Source organism: Heliangelus exortis, chromosome 2 (genome assembly GCF_036169615.1).
Source record: "Heliangelus exortis chromosome 2, bHelExo1.hap1, whole genome shotgun sequence".
Taxonomy (NCBI): domain Eukaryota; kingdom Metazoa; phylum Chordata; class Aves; order Apodiformes; family Trochilidae; genus Heliangelus; species Heliangelus exortis.
This window is the reverse complement of record NC_092423.1, coordinates 130,250,999-130,278,873: the sequence shown is the minus strand read 5'-3', so window position 1 is coordinate 130,278,873 and position 27,875 is coordinate 130,250,999. Positions and strand designations below refer to the sequence as shown.

Sequence of the window (27,875 nt, the reverse complement as noted above, 5' to 3'; positions counted from 1 at the left end):
TTTCCTGAAAAAAATAGGTACAAAACTTGTTCTGCTGGGAAGGGCTTTTCCCCAGCTCAGTTACTAAGTCATGGCCATCCCCAAATAATTTTCTTCTGGTGAGTCCAGACTGCTGTGCTTACCTGGGGCCCTGGTTTGCAGGAAGACATTTCAGCTCCATTACTCCCATGCCGAGGAACTCACTGTGGGTTTCTAGCAGCACTGCTCGTGGGACACTGCAGGGACATCCGTGGTGCTCCACAGGAGAAGGAAGGGGCAGCTCCTGCAGCACCTTTCCCTCCATTTCCCTTTTTAATGTATCAGAAATACCATAAAGGAAGCTATGAAATACAGCAACCATCGCTCATCTTTATTGTCTGGCAATTAGTGACAAACAACAGTCCCAACTCAAAAACAGACCTGCTGTTTGAAACATATTTGACCTCCAGTGTGGCAGCGTGAGAAAAGAAATAAAAGGACTTGCTTTTCCTACAAACCTGCTGTGTACCCCTTCCGCCAGACGGCCCCGAGTTCTTGTGTCTTGAAAAACAGAAAATTACCATCGCTTCTCAGTCAGCTGTCACTCGGGGGTCTCTTTACCCGCTGCCATCGGGCCCCTCGGCCGCCTCTTTCCCTGCGCGGCCCCGGGGCGCTCCTGACGCCGCTGCCCGCCAGGCCGCTTCCCCAGCGGGCACCGCTCGCTGCTTACCGACCACCCTAACGAGCCCACTCCCCCTCCCCGGGGCGGGGCCGCCCCCCCGCAGTCCCCTTTTCTGGAGGGATTTCTGCTAAACGCCGTCGCCGAGGCTGTGCCTGAGGGACCGGGCAGTTTCCGCCGCGCCCGCTTCCACCTGCGCTGCCCACCGCCTCCCTCAGCCCCGCCGCCGGCTCTGCGGGGACGGCCCCGCCTCGCCATGAAGTTGCACTTCAGCATCGCCGCCGCTGAGGAGCTGCGGGAGAGACGCGGGGGCCGCTACGTGGTGGGCGCGGGGCGGGCAGCGGGGCTCGGCGGGGCCGAGCGCGGGTCTGACGGTCAGCGCTGTGTTTGCAGCTGTACTCGGTGTGCCTGGAGGGCTTCCTGCTGGGCAAGGCGCGGTACAGCCAGCTCCGCCGCTGGGACGCGCAGGTGAGGGCTGGATGGGGGGGGGGGGACACACCCCGAAAAGACTCGGTTTGGGGGAGCACCCTGCCGGGGTGCGGGCGGACGTCGGGCCCCGCAGCCAGGCCGGGCCCCTATGGGGACTGCGGAGTCGGGGGGGGGCTCTCCCGGTCCTCACAGGCCCTTTGTGGGATAAGGGCAAGGCGCTGCCCTGCCCGCATCCGAGGTACCGCAGCCTTCCTTCAGGCTGCCCCGGACCCCCGGCCCGAGCCCTGCCCTCCCGCCCGGCCCTGGCACCCTGCCCGGGCCCGCCCGGCGCTCTGCTGCCCGAGCCGCTGCTTGTGGGGCACCCACTGTGCATGCGGGGTGAAACCCAGCAGCAGCTCAGAGGCAAATCTTAGGGAAAAAAAAGCCACGCGATGGGGCAGAAGGGTATAGTAAACAGGCTGAATAGGGAGCAGTGGACAAGCAACATCAGCTGTGGGCTCCAAATGCCTTTTTTCATCGGCCTCCGGGAGAGAGGTGCAACTGCTTTATTGGGGTCTTTAACCCCATGAACAATTCTAGGAGGTGCATGGAGGTCAGTCCAGGCAGTTTCAGGGTTTTTTGGACAAGCCAGGGGTTAACCAAGTGTTGGATCCTTTGGCCTGAATGTTCTGAACAGGTATCTCAGGAATACCCTTTCCAAAGAGGCAATCACAAAACAGATGGACCCCAGGCCTGAAGTATACTAAGGAATAGTGGCATTAGGGAATAACATGTGGTCCCAACTAACTGGATTATTTCAGGGTGAATTTGCCTGTTGTTCTCTCTGGTTTTTTTTTTCTTTCTTGTTCCAGTTACCTCTGTTCTTTTTCCTTCTATCTTTCATCTGGTTTTCTCAGGAAGATAAAAGGGTGCATGTGAGACTGAGCTGTTCTGTGGAGGCAGAGTAGCCACCAGCTTTCTCTTTGCTAACCGGATCTTTCTGGCTTTTGCCGATTCTTAGCTCCAAGCAAAATCTCTTCCCAACTTTTCTATCAGTCTGGGTGCACACTGTTATTCCTGCTGAGCAGCCTTAATTTACCTTGACAACCCTGTTTTAGGGCTCTGTTTGAACACTTCTCATGTTAGTGGGTTAGGTAAATGCTCCTTCTCTCGGCATCTTCCTTGCTGGGTTAAGGGTGAAATGCAACACCAGTGGATTCTGGTTATGATGCCAACCTCTACTGACTCTGTTAGCAGCATCCTTTAGCCAGTCATGTACAAAAATAGTGTTATACCTTTGATTGCTTGGACAGCTTCTGCATACATATATTTTAACTGTCTCGTTGAAGATTTTTAAGATTGGAATGGCATCTCCTCCTTTTTAAAAAATGTTTAATCTAATGTTTAACTGAGAAGGAAATTCCCAGAGGCCTGATCATTCTGTATATAACCCATACATAGTAGCTTTATAGTTATAATGCAACTCTATTTTTTCAGACTAGCAGGTTTGTTTCTGGTGTTTCTTGGTGTTCAAGACCAGAGGCTTGACTTGTGCAAACTGATGATTACAGATTATGCAGCTTTTTGTAGGTGAGGCTTGGCCTGAACCTAGAGGTAGGAGAGCTGACCTCCCTGTTGCCAGTGTGGCTCTGGCTTCCTGACTTCTGGCAATTTTTTTTGCTGTATCTCCTCAGTCTGCATGCCTGTAGACCAGAGATAATAATTTTCAGTCCCCAGGGGAAGATCACACATGTTAAGGACTTTGAAGATAAAAGGCATGCTATACTAGCTCTTACTGTTAACTTTACATAAAACCAAAGCATGCAGTGTTATCTGACTCTTCTATGCTGTGTATCTTGGAGCAATTCACGCATATCTGATAATCAAGAACTCAGAAACAATGGTGTCTTGCAAATGTAGGGAAAGTGGAGCTGTGAGAATATGCCTCACTTGTTTTTAACCAACAGGCAGGAGAAAGTATTGCTAATTCCTGCAGTAGTAAACTTTTTTCTAAGCATCAGCTGTTGGAGTCATGTGAATGACTTGGGCAGCTGGGGCCAGAGGGAAAATGTAATCTTCTACAGGACACTTATTGCTGAATTGCCAGACTGCTCTTCATCACCTTTTGTAAGTCTTTGGGAACAGGAGAGGTGCCTGAGGACTGGAGGAAAGCAAATGTCACTCCAGTCTTCAAGAAAGGCAAGAATGAGGACCCGGGTAACTACAGATGGGTCAGACTTGCCTCCATCCCCAGAAAGGTGATGGAACAACTCATTCTTGGTGCTGTCTCCAGGCACATCAAGGACAAAAGACTTATCAGGAGCAGTCAACATGGCTTTACTAAGGAGAAGTCATGTCTGACCAACCTAATAGCCTTTTCTGAAGGTATAACCAGGTGGATGTAGTTTATCTTGATTCCAGGAAGGCATTTGACACCGTCTCCCACAGCATCCTTGGAGCTAAACTGAAGAAGTGTGGTGTGGATGGTTGGGTAGTGAAGTGGATCAGGAGCTGGTTGAAGGAATGAAGCCAGAGGGTTGTAGTCACTGGGATGGAGTCTAGTTGGAAGTTATGTTTCCAGTGGAGTCTCTCAAGGATCAGTACTGGGACCAGTACTGTTCAATCTATTTATTGATGACCTGGATGAGGGAATAGAGTGTACTGTCAGCAAGTTTGCTGATGACACAAAGCTGGGAGGAGTGGCTGACACCCCAGAAGGCTGTGCTGCCATTCAGAGGGACCTGGACAGATGGGAGAGTTGGGCAGGGAGAAATTTAATGAATTACAACCAACAATGTGCCCTTGTGGCCAAGAAGGCCAATGGCATCCTGGGGTGCATTAGAAGGGGGGTGGTCAGCAGGTGGAGAGAGGTTCTCCTCCCCTCTACTCTGCCCTGGTGAGGCCACATCTGGAATATTGTGTCCAGTTCTGGGCTCCTCAGTTCCAGAAGGACTGGGAGCTCCCTGAAAGAGTCCAGTGCAGAGCAACCAAGATGTTTAAGGGAGTGGAACATCTCCCTTATGAGGAAAGGCTGAGGGAGCTGGGGCTCTTCAGCTTGGATAAGGGGAGACTGAGGGGTGACCTTATTAATGTTTATAAATATGTAAGGGGCAAGTGCCAGGAGGAGGGAGTAAAGCTTTTCTCAGGGGTCACTAACAATAGGACGAGGGACAGTGACTATAAACTGAAGCATAGGAGGTTCTGTATAAATATAAGGAAGAATTTTTTCACTGTGAGGGTGACAGAGCCCTGGCACAGGCTGCCCAGGGAGGTTGTGGAGTCTCCTTCCCTGGAGACATTCAAAGCCCACCTGGCCCTGTGTGACCTGCTGAAGGTGACCCTACTCTGGCAGGGGGACTGGGCTCAATGATCTTTTGAGGTCCCTTCCAACCCCTAACTTTCTATGATTCTATGAACTGAATATTGATGCTGAAAATTCAGTTAGAAGTTATGCTTCAGCATGCTACAGGAGTCTCATTCTACTGATCAGATGCCATTCATTTTTTTGTAGAGATGAAGGAATGTTTCCAGGCAGAGTGTATTTTGCTGTGTTTAGTAATGTGAATATTGTAAGGTAAACATAGCTCATCCTTTTCTTGAGAGAATTTGCCCATAGTAGTTAATGTTTACACTTCCAAGTGATGAGCTACTACTCAAACCTACTTATGTTATAGTAAGGGAATGCAGTTGTGGTTCTCTAGTCCTCTCAGGTTGTTTATAAATGAGGTAGGGTTTGTATAGAGAGGCATTATATTCTTTTTATCTAGTTGATAGAGCTGGAGGAAGACTAAAACTTATAGGTATCTTATATTCCTGAAAGATTATCTGGATTTTGTTCTTGTTTTGTGTTTGTTTGGTGGCTTGTGTTTTGGTTTTGTGGTTTTTTCCTTTTTTTTTTTTTTCCTTTTAATATTTTAGATCAGCTGATAAATATACTGCCTCTAATGGGCCAAATAATGAAAGTCTCTAAGGTGGCAGAAGTAATCAGTTCTTAAAAAGTAGTTCTGTGGATATGCATCAAAGAAATCCTGTCTGGATGTATTGGGAAGAGAAGGTATCTGTAACCATTTCTTGTTTGTCTGTGAGGTGTTTAAAACCTAGCTGATAAGGTTAATTTAATGCTTGTTAATACTTTTCTGGCTTGGAACAAGAGCTCGGAAGTGGTATGACTTGTAAAAGTGAGATATCCTTCAGAGAGGTTGTTTACTTGGGTTGTTGTCTGGTGGCTGCCCGGGCAAAGGCTCTCACATCACTGTGAGCCCTGAGAGCCTTCAGGGAGGGGCTGGGTGGGCATCTCTGTGCCCTCTGCAGGACATCACATCTGGCTGTCAAAACAAGAGAGCATTGAAAGCTCCTTGGAAACTATGAATACTTCTTCACTGATGCAGAGATTTCCTTTGGCTGTTTTCTAGCTGAGGCAACTTTTTGGGAGTGCTGTGCCTGGTTTCCCTCCGAAGTTTCATCTGGTAATGGCCAAATGGATGGCAGATGAGAGACGGTCTCAGCTGGAGCAGTACCTTCAGAATGGTGAGTGTGGCTCTATTGACCTGAACAGCTTTCATCTGTAGGGCTTAAACCTTTGAAACATCTACAATTGTGACTGCAGGGTGCAGTCACACAACACTATCCACACTGAGCTGAAGAGGATATACCTAAGCATTGCTGGGGGCTAAGCATTGCAGACCTGTTTTCTCTGATGGTTCTATTGCTCTAGAACAGTAGTATATTGTATTTCTCCTCTTATTTTTGAAGTGGCTGCCTTTCTGCACCTTTCTCAAAAGGTAAGGGTGCAGTTTCACACTAAACTTAACCAAATTGACCCTCTGGTGGCAGCCTGCAGTCTGGCTGTTATCTGTTCTTCTGGAACAGTGAGCTGAGCCATCCATACCTCCTGCTTTACAGCTCCAGAGCTGATATGGAGCTGGATTTGGGACCTCATGGCTGGTGGGTAAAAGAGGAAGGCAGAACAGAGGTGCTTGGATTGGTAGAAGTGCAATATGGAACTGGGCTCTGCATAAACCTTGAACTTCCAGGCAGACTTGTGAGAAATAAAAAAAGCGTTTGTAGAAAAACTACATCTTGGTTGCAATGTGTTGTGTTACAAGCCGGGTCTGCAGGATCCTCCTAGAATGCACCTCATGAGTTTCATGTGAGTCAAGAAATATAAAAAAAATCCCAAACCATTTCAACAATCCAAAAAGAAGGTAATGTGAGAGGAGGAGCTTATGGACATTTTGTAGCCTCTGGCCTCATAGATTGTACCAAAATCTAAAAACAGAAACCCAAGATTAGTCTTTAAAATCTTTTTTTAACTTGAGTATTCAACAGTTCCTTTTAAAGTTACTGACCATGAGTGACCATGGACATATGTGGCCAAGAACCTCACTGTAGTCTTGCTTTGGGGGAGCTGCATGTATCTCATGCTGTGCAAGGCTTCAGTGGTTTAACAACAAGGTAGTAAACGTAACTGTGCAGAAACCAAAGGATGAGTAAAGTAGCACTGACCATTTAAGCAAGAGTCATGTTGTTGTACACCTCTTGTTTTCATACACCAGCCATAGTATTCATCTTTCAGCTAAGTTTGGTTTTCTCTCTGCCCCTTTTCCTCTTGTTTTGCAGTTACTTTGAATTCAAATATTACCAGTAGTGATGTCTTCATAGGTTTCTTCCAAAAGCTACAGCTGGTAAGTTTTCAATTTTTCAGCCAAATAGTTTGTTATATGAAAGTTGAAATATTATCCTGCCCCTGAGTTCAGGGCTATCCTATGCTATCTTCCTCTCCTTGTGTTCTTAGTATATTGATCTGTCATGTAAAGCAGCAAGTTCTGATGACAGAGTGCTCCCTGTGAAACCTGAGTGTCAATAATAATAGTATTGCTATTGTTTTGCCCATGTACAAACTTGTTTCTCACATAGAAAGAACTATTTGCTTTGTTTTTATATCCTGTGGCATATCTGATCAATCTTTTGATTCTAAACTGTTCCCAGAAGAGTCTTTGTGTGAGCTCAATAGGAGGATTACCCACATTCTCGGATTTTGCAACTGTGAATGCTTTTTGGTAGTGTCAGTGCTTTGGGCTGATAAGGGTATTGATGACTGCTGTGAAAATGTCATGTTCTCTTATCTTGCAGCTGTAGTGATGGGCAGACTCTGGCATGTATTTGGGTTGTTGCAACCAAGATGAGTTTTGATAGCTATTGTAATGCAGTTCTTTACATCTCTAATCTTTCTTTGGCAAGGATGGGCAGGTGGAGAGAGAGAGTAGAAAGGGAGAAGAGAGAATAATCATCAAATTTTGTTGGTATATGTGTGGTCTGCTATAATGTTAACTTAGTCACAAACATGAAATCAGGAGGCAGCCATGACTCCTGAAGGACTCATAGAGGTGTTTGGTTGGAAGCCTGCACTATCTTGATGCAGACTGATTTCAACCAGACAGCCAGTGGGTTGCCTTAGCATGATGTGGAGCTGAAAGCAATAACCCCTACTAAGAAACAGGATATTCACCTCCTTTGTAGTCCTGGCCTAATGTAGCTCCTGGACTTCCCATTTGCCTGGAGCCTGGAGAGTTCTTGCTTGTGTCTGACTACTGCAAAGTGCCATATGTCCCTTCCCTCCTTCTCAGCTGCTGTGGTTCTTATGAGAATGGCAGTGTGATGAAGCATGTTCAGGGAGCAGGTGCTGCTTTAGTTTTCTGGAAAGTGCTTGGCATGCTGCTGGTGCTGCAGTAACCTGGCTTGCAGAGCAAAGTTCTGAAGGACCAAATAAGAATTTTGTGACTCAAGGGCTCAAGTTCAGAAGGAGTGTAGAAAATACTGTGAAGAAGCATTCTTAATAAATTCTAGGAGGGGGTGGTTTCCCATATACATCATAAATAAAAGGACACTGTTTACATACAGTCTCTTAAATTCAGATCTATTGAAGTGCTCAAGACAGTGAATGAAAAGTCCCTTTCTGATTAGGGATTTCTTTTGTGAGAAGTCTAATTCTGATCCAATGCCTGTTATAGCCCTAAAGATGATACCCAGCAGTGACTACTGAGGCTTAGACTGATAACAGGTCTTCTAAAGTTAAATCCACCAGGAATGCATGCAATTTGCCCTCAAACACTACCAACTGATGTTCTGATAAAGTTATTCAAGGAAATAATTCTTCAAAAACCGTGTTTGCAATGTTTAAAGATGTCTTTCAGCATGCCAGTACTGTAGATTTTTTTTAACATACTATCAGAAATCTTGTTGCATATTTAGGTTTTTCTTTAGTGTGGGCCCTTTTGGTGAAGAGGGGTGACTTCATAAGTCCATCTGTAATACTCTATTTACCATCATGTACATGTGTGTGCATGTCACAGGATGACTGCACTGCCAGGAGTGGTGAGTTATTTGGTGGAGTTCAGGGTAGGCTCTGAATTATACCTTAAATGTTAGTGCAAGGTCAGTACATTCTCAAGACATAAAATTAACTCCAGTTTCTGTTCCAAAATACGGTGGGTTTTCATATACAATGTTCAGGCTTTCTGGTTGGAAAAAATGGTAGTTCTTCAGCTTCCTATGTTTACATATTTAACTTATAATTGCTGTGCTTACATAAACTGCTGCTTCATCATACAAATAGTATCTAGTGCTTTGTGTTCTTTCATTGTGGTAAAGAGCAAATTCCTAAGAGAGATTAACTGTGAAAGACAGGAGTGCCTCTCCTGACATAAGCTGTGCACAGTGCCTTTAATTGGTGTAACTGGCAACTGAATAAGTGTTCATTTTGGCTATTAAAGAATCTCACTGGCTTTGTGGATGTTCCAGTTTTTATTAGTATACTGTGAACAGAGAGATGTTTTGTGGAAGAGTGACAAGATTTCTGTAACTGCATTGAAAGACACAGCATGAAGTTAATCTTTAAAGCATCTCTGTACTGGTTTCCATTGGTGAAGATGAGTAGGCAGCACTTGGTGTCCTACATGAGGAGTCAAAACATAGTTAGGCTTTCAGTGTTACTGATGCTTAGTGCTAAAGCCAGACAATGCTCTTGTTTATGTTACATTGCAAGAGGGATGATTAATGATGTGTACTGGATTGGAGCAGCCAGTCTTGGTTACCTGCAGCAAGATAATGTGCATCTGTACAAGCAACCTGCCAGTTAAAGTGGGACAAGTGGCAGAGGGACTGTGCTCTTGGTGGCAAGGAATGGGAAGCAATCAGCCACTTACCTTCCACCACAGCTACTTATTGAGCACAGATCTGTCTTCAGGTAAAACCTGTGCAGGTTTTATAATAGAAATCATTAGTTTTAATAGAATGAGAAGATATGAAACCAGAGATGAATCAGATTTCTAGGCTAGTTTTGGGGTTTATTTGTTTGGTTGGTTGGGTTTTTTTTTTCCCCTACTTTTTTCTACTGCTGAGGTTTTCCATCTTCATTATGAGAGAGAACAGAGCTGTCCTCTTAGATAATCTTCTAGTGCTTGCTTTACTTTTTTTTTTGGCTTGTCTCAAAAGCAGCAGTATTTAAGCTTCTAGCTGAAGATATTTATTTGAGTATGTCACTGGCTAATAATAGAAGATGCAAACGAAAAAACAAACTTAAATTAAGACATTTTTTGTCCTTGTCCTGTGTTTTGCTGCTGAATGGGGTTGTGAAGGGTGTGCAGAGACCCACAGTACCTGGAGTGGGAGGCTGTACAAGGACCGTGGCTGTATTTCTGCTGCCTGACAGCATTGAGCATGATTCATCTGTATCTGCACTCAGTATCACACCAACCAGATATAGGCCCCTTATCACCTCCGACAGAGCAAACTTCCCAAGTGCAGACAAGCCCACACATGTTGGCCCTGCTTTCCATGCCCCTGTTTTTGCCTTTAGCTGATGCATAGATTCTTATGTTTTGCTCCTTATAGCAGCCATGTTCTGTCTGTTTCCACAGCCACCTGATCTCATGGGAGAAGCTGTCAGGGGAGAACAAGGCTCCTGACACTTGGGGAAGCAGCTTGGTGCAATGGATATTCTGCTCAAAACAAACATGGTGGAAATATTTACCAACACAGAGTTGAACAATCTAACCCAAAATGTTCCTGCCCCTCTGCACTTCCAAACTCTGCAAACTTGTCCAGTGGCCAGGCTGGAGAGACAGATTCAGTCTGTGCCCCACCATGTCCAGCCCCGAAAGGCAAAAAGCATGGTTCTTGCCAGAAGTCTTTAACAAGATGAGACCATTGTGACTCTGTCATGTCTTTTCCTTTTTTGTCAGGAGAAATACAATGTGAGAAGGTTTGTAAATCCCTATCTGTCATTTTAATGCAGCTCATCTATATTCTTAAATGTAATCTGATATCATGTCTCTGCACTGGGCACCCATGGAGTAATGTGGTGTATGGCAAAAGGAGAGAGTAAAAGTTTGTGTACTTCAGCAAACAGAGACAACCAGTGCCCAGTAAGCAGGGTTCTTACGTGGTTCTTCACCAAAGGACTGTGATGTGAGGCATTTCTCCTGAGGAGGAGGAAGTATGAGGCCAAGGATCAACAACAAGAGTGTTGTGGTGTGTATGCTATTGAGAGTGTAGGTAAAACGTAATTCAGAAATATGCAGATTTTTCATGAAAATAAAAAAAAAAAGGCAGAAAATACCTCACCAGCTCTGTCTTATTCTGTATTCTTACATTTATGACTGAGATGTGCTTCGAGATACTTGGGCAGGCAAGTAGGGAGTAGACTGCAGTCCCAGGTGTTTTTGGAGATTTTACAACAGGTAATAGTGAGAATATGAAGATTCAAATAAGCAGTACTAAGTTATATACATATATATATACATATATATATATACTGTTGCCAAAATATCTTTTTTTTAATTTGTTCTTGGTTTGAGTAGATGAGACAATGACTTCACTGCTTTTTCCAAAACTGAAACAGCAGCTTGTGAGAAGGTCAGAACTTTCCTGACTCGGTGCTGTAGACTTCTTTCAAAAGTATTTTTCTTTCCACTTTGGCAGCAGTTGGGATTGCCATGTGCACTCGTTAAATGGATGATCACTAATGCTGATAAATGATCTCTTTGTTATTTGTATTAAACTTATGCTGGATTCTCTTGTGTTGTTTTAGGGACATTTCTGTATTTGTATTTCTTCATTTAACACTGTCTTCTCCTGCCTTACAGACTGCTCTGTTTTCTCCTTTTGTTTTTATGTAAGTAAATTTTGTCTCAATACTTTGCTGATAAGAAGCTAAACACATATTTAGAACACTCAACAATATGTGGAGTTTCTAGTATGGACAGTTCTGCCTTCTGGGGCAAAAGCAGATAATAAAGGAAGTGGGAAAAGGTGATAAAGGGGTAGAAATCTCCAAACCCAAGAGTTTAGGATAATTCTTATTTTTTGTTTGCTCTGTCACAAACATATTTAGAGAACTGTAATCAGAAGTTGGAGATCAGTAAGTAGGGAATTTCCCCCTTGTACCATGAAAGGAAGCTGTGCCTATAATTAAGTCAAGTAAGAGGAGGTAAAGCAGTTTTTCCAAGACAACTGAGGAAACCACTGGTTTAAATATTAAACAGTGATACTTAATGTGAACATTCTAGAGGGAAATGAGATTTATTTTTTCCTCTAGTATATGGTTTCTTGTAGTTACTCAATTTAATTTGCCTATTAATATGTTGCATAGGGTTCTTGGAGGAATCATACCACTTGGAAGTAGCTGAAAGTTTGGCTCATGCTTTTCTTCTGCCCCTCATGATTGCTGAGAAGTGGGGTGGCAAGTAGGATAAGGAACTGTGAGGTGTGACTCCCTTTCTGAATGGCAGAAGGGTAAAGTACCCTTTGTGCCTCTGACCCTGGGCTACCAGAGTGGATGATGGAGCCTGTACCCAGGCTGTGGAAGCTGCAGGAGCAACACTGAGGGTCTGGCAGAGGTAGATTATGTCCTCAGTGTCCTTTCCCTGCAGGAGCTTCAGCATTAGCAGCCTACACCCAGAAGCACTCGCTGTGGTGTATGGGCCTTTGCAAGCACCTACACCCACCAGCACAGCTGGGACCTGGGTAGCAAACTGGCTGTTCAGTGACCTGCTTGTTCTTAGTCAAAAGTTAGGAATGAGTTACATTCATCTCATTCTGATGTTTGCATCCCACATTCATTCCATGCTTCACACACACTTTTATCACATGTGAATGTTTCAAACCCAAATATATGCACCAAAGGTGTTTGTGAGGAAGCGTCTGCTCCTTCCTGTATCAGGAAAATAAAGTACTCAGGTAAGCACAGGAGATGATCCTTGATGTTAGAGAGAGGGGGGTTTTATACCTTCACAGAAGCAAAGTAATGCTTATTTTAATGAAGAGTGACTAGACCTGTCTCCTGGATAAGAAGGGAGCTGGTTTGGGAATAAATATTAAATCTGTGTGGACCCCCAGAAGAACTTCAGACAGGGCATTAGTTAATGCCTTGAGATGTTCTCTTGCTCTTTTAATATATGCAAACAGATGTATAGGCATGCATCAGCTGAAACACTGTTTGTCAGGAGAACCTATGGAAAGTCTGTTTAAATAGGAAAGAGTGGTTTGGTGAGGTTTGGTTTTTCTCAAGACCTTTTTTCCCCTCATATCATTCTACACATTTCCAGCGATGCGTTCTTAATTTTTAGATGATGTGGAAGAAAACTTGTTTTGTTTGCACATGATCTCAGTTTGAAATAACTCCTAAGTAAAACCAGTTTTACTGGAAAATATGGTCTTTCTGACACAGAAAAGTTACCAAGATGAACTGAGTTAGTTAACCGGAGTCACACATCTTAGTGTGTTCTCCCAGGTACCCAGAGGGGGTTAGTGGAGCACATAGCATTAACATCAGCTCTGCCACCCTGCTCTGCTGATGTCACAGGGGACAGAAAATGCTCCTATGTACAGGCACATGTGAAGACTCTGCACCAAGATACCGAGAGTACTTGAGATCTAAGGGAGACTTGGGAGTTTCCCATTTCTTCTGCCTGCTAGCAAAGGTGGATGCAAGAAATTAAAAATCAATATTTCATGCAGTATGTGCAATTACAGCATTTTTTCTCTGCTGTGAATGTCAAGGGAAGTGCCTCTCCTTAGTTAATAAAAATGCCATAAGAGCCATTGCTGTGCTCTGGTACAGGGTAGTCAACAGGAAGAGGAGCTGCAGCAATGAGTTTGTCACCGCACCCAGATGCATCCCCAAGGGAGTCCTTAAACTAATGTCCATACTCTTGGAAAAAAGTAAGTCTGACTTCTCATGCATAGCAAAGCATGCAGCTTTCTGAATTGCAGTTTAAGAGACTCTTAAGAACATGGAAAGTTTTGATATAAAACCAGTGGAAAATAAGACCATTTCTGCACAAGCTCACTGTTAGAAATGTGATGCTCTACTTATAGTCTGTGTCTGTCATCACTTGATAGCCAATGGATCTGGCTTTGATTTTGCTGATTGCATATCACCTCCTTTTAATGTCTAGAAGTAAGAAATTTTTCTGAGGTCTTTCTGTGAGGCCTGTTTTCTCATGACTTAAGTGCTTTCAGGTTTCTTCTTTGCACCTCCTCTCTGTTTATGGTGGTTTTGAACCTCAAGCACTGTCACTGTGTGCAGCAATCTGCTGTAGCAGTGGCCCTGGTATACTATAGCCTCATAATTCTCACTGGGGATTTTCCTGTCTATAGGTAGAAGAACACATTTTTTTCCTTTTGGCAAGATTGTGATTTTGAATATTCACACAAAGCTGTTTATCTGCCTCCTCTTTTTAGAGCCTCTGCTTCCTAGGACAGTGACTGTTCCTACAGATACTGAGACACTAATTAACCTGTGCTCAGCTTAACATCAAAGTGAGCCTCCACTAATTCTCCCCTCTTGCTGTTCTGTGTATGGTGGGGGTGTTTTGTTTGGTTGGTTTTGGGTTTTTTGTCATTTGCAAGCTTTAACAGTCATTTTCATAACATACGGTTTAATAAACAGTAATATCAATTGTTTGTTTTACTGGAATAAACAGGGAAATGGAGTATCAGCATCTTCAGAAAGATACCAGCAATATGGGAAGGAACAAAAGTGTTCTGTTTCTTCCTAACAGGATACATTTAAAGTCCCAACCCAGAGAGCCTTTTTGGATGTTTACCTTGCAATGTTAGACTTGATATCCAGACATCAGACACTGCAGAAAGAATATTGGAGGTAATGGGTTTCTAGAATTGTGTGGAAACTTTCCATTTGGGAAAAGTGGGAGTGGGCAAACATGAAGATGACAATTTCAGCCAGGAGAAGATACAAGTCCCTGTCTGAAGATATGCAAGAATATCTTCTGTGGTTTTGAAGGACAAATTCTACCAGGTGTGAGGGGCATGATAGAATCAGAAAATGCATACTTTTCTTTATGGGGACACATTTTTATTTAACCACCCTTTCCTTTTGCATGTTGTGGGTGAAAGTGCTTGTACACCAAAGTCAGAAAAGGTGGTCTAGCCTTGGCTTCTGTCTTAGCTGGTGCACTGCTGTTAAAACGTGCTGTGCAACTGGTATGTCTTGCTTTTCTGCATGCTTCTCCTTTCCTTGTGTTCCCTGATGTTTGCTGGGAAACCGTGGGACTTCTTTTGCAGTACTGGGGCAGTTCTAGCTCCGAGATGTCCCGAACAGCTGCTGTAACACATACAGTAAACAATCGCTGGTTACATTTTGAAACCAGTAGCAACCAAACACTGTTTACACAACTGGCTGGCTTGCTTTTGGAACTTTCAGCTGGAGTTCCCTCCTTGTGCCAGGAGGGGAGGAGCAGCAAAGTTTCTGCAAGTTCTGTGCATCTGCACGTGGTTGAGCACTAGCAAGGCTGAAGCCCCTTCCCCAGTTGCTCCCTTTTCCTAATCTTAACAGCAATAACAAAGCATACACACACACCTGATGGGACTCTTCTTTATCACGGAAACCTGAAATTTCCTCTCATCATACAGAAAATCGTGTACTGTGTTTCTATTGTGCCTTTGCAATCTGAGTTTGTGTAGGTAGTTCTCATCTGGCCAGAGTTAAAGTGAGCCGAATGTGTATTCGGTCTCCCATGCCAGGCTTTCAGGTGTTAACCTGGCCACAGAACACTCAGTATCTGTGCAGAGTCACAGGTACCAAGAGCTGGGTAACACAGCCCCGCTGGCTCTGTTCTGCCATCGGGTTTGCATCACCCGAGGCAATGCTGGGACCGGTTCTTCCAGAGGAAGAGAAGTGTCAGAGTTGGCCTTAGACCCTGCAAGAGGAGACTGATGTGGGAGAGACTGTTGTTTGCTGAAGGCAGGAAGATAGGAATTTTGATTTGTTAGTGGGAAGTAGGTGCTAATAGGGTGGAAAAAGTAAGGAGGCATTTTTAGATTGGACACTCACATAGGGCCCTTGGGTAAGGAAAGGATTTGCTAATGTACTTAAAAATGCCAATAATTTGGGTGTGATAAACGTGTTCTGCAGTTGGCCAAGGTAGTTTCCAAAACATATACGGTGTTGCTTTGTATATTGCATTTGCAGGTGTCCAATATTTATGTAGCACTTGAAAGAAACAATGACATTTGAATGCTGGAGCCACTATTTCTTCCCTTGTGGTCCTAAACATGAGAGAGGATTTTCAGGAATTATTTAGCTTTCATTGCTGTACAGGTTCTACCACAGCTGTTTTGTAGTGTAGGTAGAATTTACAACCATTGCTCTTAACATCCCAGTATTCAGGCAGCACATAGCAGCTTGTTAATAAGTGAAATTTCTACTGAATCTGAGATCTGTGTTTGATATTCCTTGGAAATGCCATCTGGTACACTTTGTATTATGCTATTAAGAGAACATGTTGGAACTCTGTCTAATTTCTTAAAGTAGTTTGTGGGGACTTCTTTGCACGGAGGCAAACAGAATGAAAGACAGTGCTGATAACTTTTTTCCTTTTGTGCTTGGACTTCTGAAACTATTTTCTATTTTACTTGGTGTCTGAAGAGAGTGTGAGGCAAGTGATTTTTATGCTCTGCTGCCCTCTCTGGTAACAGCCCTGATAGTAACAAGCATAAGGAAAACCTCATGAATGTGTTCTTCAATTTTAACTTGGAACAATTCTTCACAACCTATATTTAGCTTGATGTCTACTTTTTTCCATGCACAGAGTCATGTCTGCTTTTTTGAACCAGCTGATACAGCTGAAGGAAACCATTCTGAACTGTGGAGCTGAATGAATGTACAATGGTGTCACTGTGACACAGAGCTGTGTTTGGCACTCCTTGGAGGAAGACTGAAAACCAGTACTTCTACCTTGTGCTCAGATAAAGAAAATCTAGCTTCTCTGACCAAAGCATGACTCCTCTATCCAGTTGCACCACCTGCCAGATGAACTATGGCAGGAGTGTTCGCAGAAATGTTTTTTTTTTGGTTGCAACACCACTTTCCTAAGTGAACTGAGGAGATTAATCACTACAGAAGAATGTTCTGAAAACACTGTGCTCTTTAGGTTATGGCTGCTTTACCTTATGCTTCAATTTTTCAGGACCTAAAATGCAACAAGACAATTGCCCCACTCTGATTCAGTGACTTCTGTGCTCACCTCTGCCTGATTTTTCTGTATCCACTATTTCATTATGCAGCTGCTCCTGCAAAATAACTTCTGTATTATCTGCTAGTGCTACACCTGCCTTTTTCAGAAAAGAGGTAAAGAGGCCACAGCAAGCTAAAACCAATCCAAGTGTCAAAATGGAAAGGATTTTTTCTCCTTATGCATTGTCAATAATGAAAGCTTAACAGATCTGCTCTTGTCAGGAGCCTTCACAAGCAATTGTCAAACCCTACAAGTAAAATTGCACTTTCACTAGAGGGCCAGGTCTTGTATATACTTTCTAGAAAAACAAGAGGACTCTGTCAGCTTGAAAAATACACAAACCCTGTAAAAATCTTGTAAAAATACTTACTTGTGATGCTAATGAGCGATGTTGTCATCATATTATATATAGACTGAGGTTTCAGTAGTAAAGATCTGGAATAGCATGGCAGATGCCTTGCATTATAGGATACTTAGAGGCATGGCAGAGTAGAAAATATTTTCTATTTAATGATGTTTTTATGTTCTTTTGAAACTTATGAAACTCCTTACAAACTCAAATGCTGCAATGTAGGAATGGTTATGTCTGCTTTTTAAATGGGCAGTTAAAGGTGTCTTAAGGGAAATTTAAAAACAATCATTACATTAATAGGTATTGAACATCTCTTCCTGACTTATGCTAATGGATAGCTAAACTTCTGACCTTTGTTTTTAAAGGTTATATCGTGCAAGATGGGGCTGTCAAGAGAATTAATAAAATATTATAGATTATTTTTCTTTCAAGATCATGATGATGGAGCTCTCTCTGGTAAGTTTAAAAGGTGCTTAACTTAGTCTTCCCTTGGATTTTTTTGTTGGCTACCATGACTGAACCTGGAATCTGAACAGAGCTTGCACAAACCTGACTGAGGCTCGGGCTGAAAGACTCATCCTGTCTGATAAATCCTGCCTGGAGTGGCTGTGTATGAATGTAGATAGTGTGGGGCAAGGATGAGAATTTAATGTGTTACTATAATGTTCCTTTCAGTTCATAAGATATGTAGCAACTCTACCTCATGGGAACTCCTGGGTGTATTATCTGGGTAGGCATTTAGTAGAGGGCCATACCTACACAAAACAGTTCTTAATTTACATATCACATGCTGAGTTTAACAATAGGACAGGAAACTCTTTTGTTAGATTTATAAACAATGTCTGTGGCTTACTTTCCTTTTATATCTTGACATGTTTCCTTTCTTAACTGATAGAAGCTTAAGTTTAACCATGATGGTACTGAGCAAGCTGTAAATCAAGGTTGTGAGTCTCTTTATAGTCTGAAATTGCAAAGAGGCTTTTTATGTCTCCATTGGTCTGCTGGTGTCCTGTTTCCTGTGTGGGTGGGTGTGTGGATGAGGCCGGATCCTGGCCTGGGACTGGGATGGGCTCAGACAATATCAGGGACATGACCAGAGTCTTTACTGTTGCCTGGAATGAAGCTGGACTTTGCAGTCTCTCTGTGGTCTTGCCGAGCCATTTAGCTTTTCTCAGCCTTCTCCTTGGCATGAAGATGTTAATGCTCTTCTGAACCTTCTCAGGATTAAGCTTCAGCAGTAAACTGGGGCTTACACAGTGGGGTAGGAATTCTCCTGTCTGTGTCTATTTTACTTATTGTTGTCCTGCCCCCTTCTTTGTGGCTGTGAAAGGTATCTTTCCCACCCTGATCGTGGCTATCCCAAATCTATCTGGATAGAACATTTTCTTTACTTTTCTGTGGTGGTTGCAGATGGATTTACTTTTGCCTTATATTGTCATACAAATAGATATGCAGGAGAACAGAATGCATCTTTGATATTCTTCCAAAATGCATCTAGTCCAAATGCTAACCCATGGTCAGCTGCCAAAAACTGTTTGATGCTCACATGCTTAAGTGTTCTGGTGGACTGGGGAAGAAATGTTAGCAGCTTTGAGTCTCTAAACATATATTTATTTAAAGAGTGCACAGGAAGGTAGTGGTCTCTGAAGAGTGATGTGCTTTTCTTGGGGTACATTAGTTACAGTGCTCTCATCTGCTGTTCTGTTCCAGAAAAGCAACAGTCCTGGAAGCTTGCATTCCCATTCCCTTTAAATGCAGGAACACCTATCCTGCTTAGCTGTGTTTTGAGAAGGATATTCTGTAAGGGCATAGTTGAAGGGGGTGGATATGTTCTATGAGTAGTAGAGCTGTGTCATTTTAGACTTGGAGAAGTGAGGAAAACAACAAAACTGTTATCTTACTATACCCTAGAATTTATATTTGTTAAGTTCTTTTTCTTCTCCAAGAGCATGTGATAACCAGTGCCAACAGATATATGGATGTAGCTGGGTTATTTAATCAGATTTCACAAAATGTCTCTGTGGTTTTTCTTTTCCCAGTGCTGAAAAAAGTGGCAGACTTTGAACTTCCTTATGTGAGTCTTTAGAGCATGAAAGAGTTGCACTCTAAGCTTGGGATCAGAAAGTGGTGAGCAAGAAACTGAAGAGAAACTACCAAGATGCATGACAACTGCTATAAAGGGAAAAAGAAATCCCTTTAAGAACTTGACTGTTTGTCTCAGGGCCCAATTTGGTATTGGAATTGACTGGTTTCTGAGGTCTTGTGTGTTTTTAATTTTCTCACTGTAATATTCCTGAAGGGCCTTTTAATGCAGCCAGCTATTCATTCCTCTCTCTTTCAGAATCTAGAGAGGTCCTTTGTGGCTGTGACCACAAACGGGAATGTACCTGCAAACAATATAGATGAGAACCTTGAGTTCTGAATTAAAAGCTGCAACTTTGGGCAGAGGTAGATTACTTTTTATCTGAAGTGATCATTTCTGTGTACTAATACACAAAATGCCTGAGGCCATAGCTTGTGCATTTCTTTTGGTAAGTGGCCTGGTTTAAGCAGCAGAGCACTTTTACATTTCATTTGCTCACCCCTTGGGCTCCTCCTCAGCTGTGCTGGTAGAATTGTGACTGTGTGGTCAGGCATGGCAAGTTGAACTGGTGAGCTAACCTGGCCTAAAAATAAGTTGCTGGCCATTTATTTTTTTTTATTATTTGTTTTTGCTGGCCTATTTTTGGCCTGGGTCAGTTCCCCTATCTTTTTAGTTGTGCAGCAAGCAGTTATGGGTGAGGATAAACCCTGGGTGCAGGGAGCCTGGTCCCGAGGGTGCAGTCAGGCAGTAGAGCTGGGAGGGTCTAATGGCTCCCTGCAGGACTTGTGGTCCTGTCTGCTTCTCTCTACAGTGAAACTGAACACAGGGAATAGATCTTTGCATGCTTAGGGAGTTAGATCAGCTGCATCAGATGAGTGAGGACCATAGTTGGGAGCAGGAGAGAAAGAGCAGACCATGCATCTTTGTGGAAGTGAGAAAGGTTGAAGTGAGAAAAGAAGAAATTTGTTGTTAGATACTTGAAACTTGTCTGGTTTAAATCTCCTGGATTAGGCCTTGGGGTCTACAAAGCTTTCTCTGTTTCCCTATATGTGCTTTATAAACTGGGGAACAAAGCAAGCTAATGAAAGCACTGTGTGGTACTAAGCCATGACAAAGTGACTGTCTGAGTAGATGTTTCCCCATGTAGCCACGCTTCAAAGCAGAGGTAGGAAATGGCAGTCCTCTCTGGGAAAAGGAGGGAAGTTTTAGTTCTAAATTGTAACTTATGTTTGCCACTAAAATCAAAGTGGAGAGACTGCACAACTTGACTGTAGTTTGTTTCCAGTCTGCTGTAAATGTGGGTAGTGTGCACTTGAAGGGTACAACTGATTTTTTTGTTGTTTGTGTTTTGTTTTGTTTTTCTGGTAAATAATGGGATCTTTCTGGGTTGTGGTCTCATGTTTATCTGAAAAACCAAAATGCCATATCTAGAAACATATGTTCATACTTATCTTTTTCCCTTGGCATGGAAAAGGTACATGGATCCTTCTCTTGATAAGCTGCTGATGGGTTGTGGAGCTTCACTGAATTTGCTATATATGTAGGTAAACTGAAAAGTCTTTAGAATTCTAAAAGTTAACTTTCCTATATAAATTTCAACTTTTATACAAACTATTGAAATATTTGTAAGTGGTTTCTGATTAACACTGCTCTGTTGTGCTTTCCTAAGTGCTGGATACAACTGTTGTTGATCACATTAGGTTTTGTTGTTTGTTTTTTTGTTTGTTCCCCTTACCCCAAACTCACGTAGCAGAGATTCTAACTCATGTTTTGGGCATGGGAAAAGTGTTGCATAAAAAGGACCCATTTAGGTGTACATCCACTCTACTTCCAAGTGTATGTATGTATCTATATGTAGGCACTCTGCCATGATAGGACAGCATTCAGTTCAATTCTGAACTTGTAGGTGTATTGAGTTTTACTGGCTTTGGAAACTATTAAAATTATTAATTCAGGAAGAAACAACAGTGTAAAGTGATCTTCTCCCAAAATAAAAGGCCTTGTTTAAAAATAAAGCTTTCTGTGTGTATGTGTTTGAGTGTTTGTATGTGAAAGGAAATACATTTTTGCTGACTCTTCTTGCTATTCTTAAAAATTCTTTTAAAGCAGTCCAGGAAGTTGAGAGGAATTAGGTTAAACCAACTGAAGGGCAGATGCAGGAACTTAAATTTCTACAGAAAAATTAAAACAAAGCAAAGGTAAAATGGTATTTTATAAACAATACAAACAGATCAAAGGATTGTTTTTCTGATTTATTGATACTAGTGACTGTGACTTCCAAACCAGTATGGTTTTGTGGAGTGGTTTGAGTTAGAGACCCACATCTTCCACCTGGTTGGATACTGAGCCACCAAATAGAAACAGAGGTTCCTACCTCTGCTAGCATGTTAAAATATCCCCAGAAGAATTACTTGGATCCCAAGGGACAGCAAGCTTTTGACTGTGAGTCCTAGTCTTCTATATTTGCTAAATTAAGGTGCAAAGATACATATAGTTCAGGAAATCATATGGAAATTGAGAAAACCAGGAAGGCTGTTCTCTTTCTTACTGGTTAGTTTTATCTCCTCTCATCAGCATATCTGATAAGCACCCAAAAGACCATCTATCCAGTGGGGGAAATAAAATCAAGTTTTTAAGTCTGGACTGTGAATCCTATTTTCTGAATCAAGCAGTGACATATTGTGGTGAATCTGTGTCCTCCTAGGAGGAAAGAGTATTGGCAATCTGAAAGATATGCCTCATAGCCTCTCCCCTTCTCCCCCTCCCCATTACTAGATTTCAATTGCATTTACAGCAAAACACTTCAATTCTGTCTTTTTGGTGCAGTTCCTGGAGCTGATTAGAAAAGTACAGTTCTATGGATACATGTGGCTTGATCCCTGCACTTGTGACTATGCAGAAGAGGGCTGCTCAGCTGACATCTGTGTTGGCAATAATGAGATCAACTGCTGCATAAAACTGCCTACTAACCAAACCAAAGAGGTCAGCTTTAAAATCAACAGGTTAAGAATCTGGCAGGTTACTTTTCTTGTAAATACTTCACTGGCTTTGTATCTGAATTAACTTTCTTTGTGTCAAAATCAAGGCTGTCAGGAAATGGCAAGTCTGGGAGGAAGGAGGAGGTTTATTTTAAATACCTCTCACCTGCCTATATTCTCCTCTAAACTTATCCTGAAAATTCTTGCCTTGGTAGTTTTTACAGCACTCAATCATCTCTTCTTATTCTTATGTTTTCTCCTTTCCCTGGCATTCCATGTCATACTTTTTCCTTTCCTGTTGGAGGTAGAGTTGGCAGAGAGCTTTTTGTGCGAGGAAATAAAACTGCTTTAGCCAGCTCTGTGCTTGTTAAAGACTCCTCCACAGTGTCTCCCACTCACTCTCTCCCCCAGGAGAAGTTTTCTAGTACAGATTTTCAGTTGTTTTACTTACACACTGTATAAAATTAACATGATTGACTAATTCTGATTCATAGCTGAACACCTTAATACTATTTTTAGCTGTTTCTTCTGTTAATTGGTGCTTGTTGGATTTTGTGGGTGTGTGGTGATGTTTATTTCCTTAGGGTGCTACAAAGCATGGTGAAGAAGACACACTGGAACTCAGATTTGAGTACAATGATTCAGCCACATGGCAGTGGATAACTTTGTACACAAAACAGGTTAGTTCTCAGTCCTTTTGAGAAAAGAGCAGAGTAAAATGTAATCTTACAGCCACAAGGAAGCTTCAAAAGTGTTCAGTCTATCTCTGTCAGAGTGCATCAGCTATGCTCTCAAGCAGATTAGCCAAGGGACAGAGTTATCTGGACAAAACCACTTAAGTTTCTAGCATAAGAGAAAAAGATGGTTTTGGCTGTTGTTGTTGAAATGTCTAGCACTTGGCAGTAAGCCTGGGATGGAGTGTGGAGGGATGTCATTTACTTCACTGCACTCAGTAAGTATCCAAAGTCATTAACAGTCAGACTTGCTTATGGTCAAGGGCTCCCATTTTCTTCATATATAAATATAATCCATATTAATACAAGTTAATGGTGGGTGTAAATATGTGATCTCAAAAGTATTTTTTTACATATCAGGCATTTTTTTAAGAGAAAGGTATCCAGGAATTCTAGCATCTGTCTGTGGTTTTGCTGCCTAGTAAATAAGCTAGTTTGGGTTTGGAGCTCCTACAAAAAGTATAGAGCCTGCTATTCCAGTAAACTGTCCCTCTTGTCTCTGGGACCTACCCAGCAGCAGACAGGATTTTTCAAGCAAAATCAAAATGCTTAATATCTCACACATTATTTCTAATTCTGGGGTGATGTGGTTCCCACAGCTATTTAGTAAGTGCTAATTTCCTGCCATGATTAAGTTTTAGGAGAACATGAGCCATAGCAGTAAACTTTCTAGTGTCTTAGCTGTTGGGAGTACAAAAAAAGGCCTATAATTACCTCCAGTAATTCTCATGTGAAATCTATTAGGCCTGTGTTTGATGTAGTAACTTGTTGATCAGAAAACTTGCATCCTACTTTTCTCAGAAGTGTAAGGAAGAGCTAAATGTGTTAATCTGTGGAAGAAATAAGGCTTTTATCCAAGAGACCACTGAAGAAAATGGGAAGGCTAAATGATTTGGAGCTTAGTCAGAGAAGACTTCTCCCTGTGTCACTGATCTTGTGGGATATTTTGTCTTTGTTTCATCTCTGTGCTTGATGGTCTTCTTGAGATATGCCTCCTTTTGGAGAGTAAGTAAGGTGCATCTCCAGGGTGAAATTTGGACCTTAACTTGGGCTGCATCATCCAAGGAGTTGTACATGCTCATCAGACAGCATAAAAAACTAAGAACGACTCCATTTCTCTCTGAGGTGCCTCTGCTTGATATCCAGTATGTGGGATGACCTGTACTGCTCTGTTCCTAATAGATATGCAAGATGCAGTTGTAGTCACCTTGTGTACCCACCGGGGCTTTGACTTTTCAGCAGTGCTGAGGGCCTGTGAATTCCAGCTGCATTTGTTGAAGTGGTTTTGATGCTGATAGTGCCACACTTGATTAATGTCACTTAGCCCTTGGTGTAACTTGGCAGCATTTAAGGTATGACCCCCAGACAACTGGAGAGAACAACTTGCCTCACAAAACCAGTCAAAAGTTCTTATTCTGTGCTCTGAGCAGTGCCACGAGGGTCGGTCATGCTGAGGCCTGTAAGCAACTACAAGTTATTTTGGTGCACTGGGAGGATGCTAAATACAGATTAAGCCAACTAAATTGGGGAAGTAATAGTCCAGTATTTAGGGATTCTAATTTTCTGGTGAGGAGGAATGGAAGAGTCAAGTACATATGTTATTAGAAGAAAACAATGTTCCGTGGTTTATCCTTTTTAGGCCTTTGTGCTCAGTAACTGCTTGAAGAAAATTATATCAGAACAGATGATGAAGGCAGCCAAAGAAGGCCAAGGAATGGTGAGGATGTGTGTGTCAGTATCTGAATTTGTATTTAAAAGAAATAAGTTCAAATATCATTCTTCCAAATGGGCTGAGACAAGTCCGAATAAGGAAGAGGGTCTTGCATGTTCCAACATTTAAGTCCAGAATTGACCAAAAAGTACATATTTGTGTAGTTTTACTGAAATAATACACTGAATGTTAAAGACTATTTATAATCACAGCTTTAATGATTTGGTTTTCATTCTCCTTGGCTTCAGTTTTTGCTGTATATGATAAAGGATATCTATGGCATAATTTTTGAATGTTCTGCACTATCATGTTGTATCCATTTCTGGCTGTCACTTTTTTACCACTTGTTCCATCTGCTGCAATGTTAGGCCAATTTGAGATCTGTGACATTCACTCTGAGAAACTTTTTACATAGAAGTTCTAATAAAATAAAAATCTGATCTGTAGCTAAAATATTTCTGCTGTCTTCTGTGTAGGCTTTTAAGGATGAAATATGTTTAGATACTTGTTATTTTAAAAAAATGCTTTCCAGCATTAATAATGCCTTTGAACCTTGTGAGATGTAAAGATTTTGAATGTCTACTAACTGAAAACCATAGAAGAGAAAAAAGGAACGTGGGTGATCTTTTAGTCCCATACAGATTGTAGTGAGCAATGAGGCAATGAACAGCATGTTATTCCATAGCTTTAAATTACAAAAGATTCAAAAGAAACCAGGCCAATTTTAATCTTGAAAGATTTTTATCTCTCTCATTCTAAGTTTATTTGTAATGGAATGATAATAAACTTTTAGTTATGAACATTAATTACTTAACTGTGTTCAGCTGATGATAGTACTAAGTGTGGACTAAAACAGAACCATGAGAGAAGGGTAAACAAGTCAATTATTTTCCTATACTGCTTTTTCTAGATTTAATTGAATGTTAATTAACTTGTATTTTGTTAGCATAACTGGGGATGGGGGAGAACATTTAAGCTTATTGTAAGTTTAAATTTTTCAATCTATTTAGGAGATTCAGATGTCCAAATCCATGAAAAATAGGAAGAAATCCACTACCCAACAAAAGCAGGTTAGTGAGTGAGATCATCTCCAAAATGTAAATACAGTGTATATTGCTTCCTAGTGGTGGGTAGCCCAACCTCTGTCTTTCTGGCTGTGGAGACTCCTAATAAGTTTCATGATAACTTCTTTGGGCAGGAAAAGGAGTTGAACTTGAACTCAAGAAACATGTCTGAATACAAATTTTATTGTATTTTGGTGGTTTAATGACAACTTGCTTAATTTTATTTGCTTTTTGCAAATGTTTCTGAATGAGACATTTGAGGTTTATAGACAGCCAGAATATATGCAGAGATCATGTGTGATATCCACATACAGTTGCTGATGTGATTTACAGCCCTGGACTTGGATTCTACCCTGGGATTGTTTCCCTATAGTTGGGAGTTTGTACCCATATGGAAAATTTGTCGTGTTATATATCCATACTTTTATGTTCATATCATGTCAAAGGTATTCTTTTAAGATCATTTGCTGGAATCAGTGTTCATAGCTACTAGTTCCTGAATAGCTCAATAATGTTGCTTTTCCAACTAATTTCTTGAATGTGAGATAATAAAGAAATGGAAAGGTAATTATGTATGCTGAATTAAAAGAAAAACCTCTATTACAGCCTGTGATTGACCAAAGGGAAAATATTTCTAAAAGAGAAAAAATCTAGTCTGAAATCAGAAAAAAGAAATGTTGCTTCAGAAACAGCATTAAACCAGTCACTGACAGGTCTTCAACAAGCAAATCAATTAACCTGTGTGGTGGTTTTTCTTCTCCCTTTTTCTTAAGTGCTTTGTACTAAGAAAATTACAGCTGGTAATTAGAACAGACTTGTTAAAGCAAGTGAGGGAATGTTGCTGTGTTAAAGACAACAGTGTGTCATGCTGTTCCTCATTTTATGTGGGAAGCATACACCAAGCTGTGTTGTTAGACAATTCATGTGAAGTCCTAACCCTGCTAAGCTAACTTCTAAATGCTGATTGTGATAGTAAGGTTCTTAAGGCTTCTGTTTCCTATTCCATATTTCCCTTTGAAAGACACTTGAAAAATGTATTAAAAATTTATCTTTTCACATCCTCATTTTAAAAAGTGGGTTTTCAGTTGGATGTTTATAATTTTGCACAAGAGTTTTACAAGTCTTTGCTCTGAGTTAGTGGAAAGCTTAACTGCTGTCCAGAGACTTAAAACTTACATGAAATATTTTCTGCTGAATCATGAGTAGAAAAACTTAATTTTGCTTATCTTTACAACCCTGTAGCAGTATACTGCTACTAACAGATGAACATAATGCCCTGGAAATTCTTGTTTGGATAGATGATTTAGTGCAGCAGTAGGATTTAGTAGGAAAACCAAGAACAATTGTATGAATTCAGATAATTATTAAATAGGTAGACTTTTTAGAAAGTGAGGCTGTTCTATAGAATGTGCCTGCATGTAGGCAATTTTGCTGTGGTGTCTTGTAGAAATCTTGAGGGAAAAAAACCCACCAAACTTCTACAGAGATAATTATGCAAAATTTGGTTCTAGTTTCACAATGCTTTTATGTTAGCTATTGCAGCACAGTTTGCACAGCTTTGTGAAAGACACTTTTAGTAGGGTTTTTCAGGAAACTTTATGTATCAAAAAACATGTTGCAATAGGCAGAAGAAAAATCTGTCAAATTTTCCTAGTACAACAGAAAGCTGAGATACATTCAAGGTAAGGGTATAAATTGCCTGCTTGTACCTTGGGTGCTGACAGTTCACCTGCTTATTTCTGCTGGGTGATGTGGTGTTAGGAAGTTTGAAGCAGTACATGGCACCCTTTAGGAAAAATAGAGTTGAAAGTGTCATTTATGGAGGTGCCATCATTACAATTAAGAATGTGTGATTGTTTCAGAAGGCCTAGTAGGTAAAGTACCTGTATATATGTTCTATAATGCCAAGCAACAGTGATGTTGGCACATCTGGAACTGCCATTCAATCTGCACCACACTTACTACTTTGCAATGAACCTTAAGAGCAGAAACAACTGCTTTTGTGTCCTGGTCCAGCAGGGGAAAAAAAATCTATTCTCTCTGAAATGCCAATATAGAAATCAACTGCTGTACCTGGACAGGATCATGTGAGATTTTCTAGCTTATGTTTGATCTATAAATATTGAAATGCATATACTCTTAACTGTTTATTTGTTTCTCTGCAGGTAAATCATTCAGGTTTCATATCAAGGAAAAAGAATTTGGTTAGGCCAAGTGAAGAGGACGGTATATTTGAGAAAGTAAGAGAAGAGGACCTGTGATAATTTATTTCAAATACTGTCTTTCAAAATTAATTTTGGGGGAATAATAGGCCTATTGGTGAAAACTTGAATTATAGGGGCAAAAAAATAATAAAAATCTTCAGTGTA

The 27,875-nt window shown here is 41.5% G+C and overlaps 1 protein-coding gene across 1 annotated transcript; it reads left to right on the top strand.

The window, feature by feature from the left end:
• The first annotated feature begins 791 nt into the window (after nucleotides 1-791).
• SNX31 (sorting nexin 31) lies at nucleotides 792-27,875 on the top strand. Its single transcript, XM_071736919.1, is given in 15 exon segments — nucleotides 792-959; nucleotides 1,031-1,105; nucleotides 5,458-5,572; nucleotides 6,665-6,729; nucleotides 14,110-14,155; nucleotides 14,158-14,210; nucleotides 17,302-17,392; nucleotides 18,976-19,063; nucleotides 20,494-20,560; nucleotides 21,122-21,217; nucleotides 21,846-22,049; nucleotides 22,582-22,677; nucleotides 24,371-24,568; nucleotides 25,453-25,512; nucleotides 27,633-27,875. Coding segments are annotated over 15 exon segments (1,455 nt in total). The 5' UTR covers nucleotides 792-893; the 3' UTR covers nucleotides 27,768-27,875.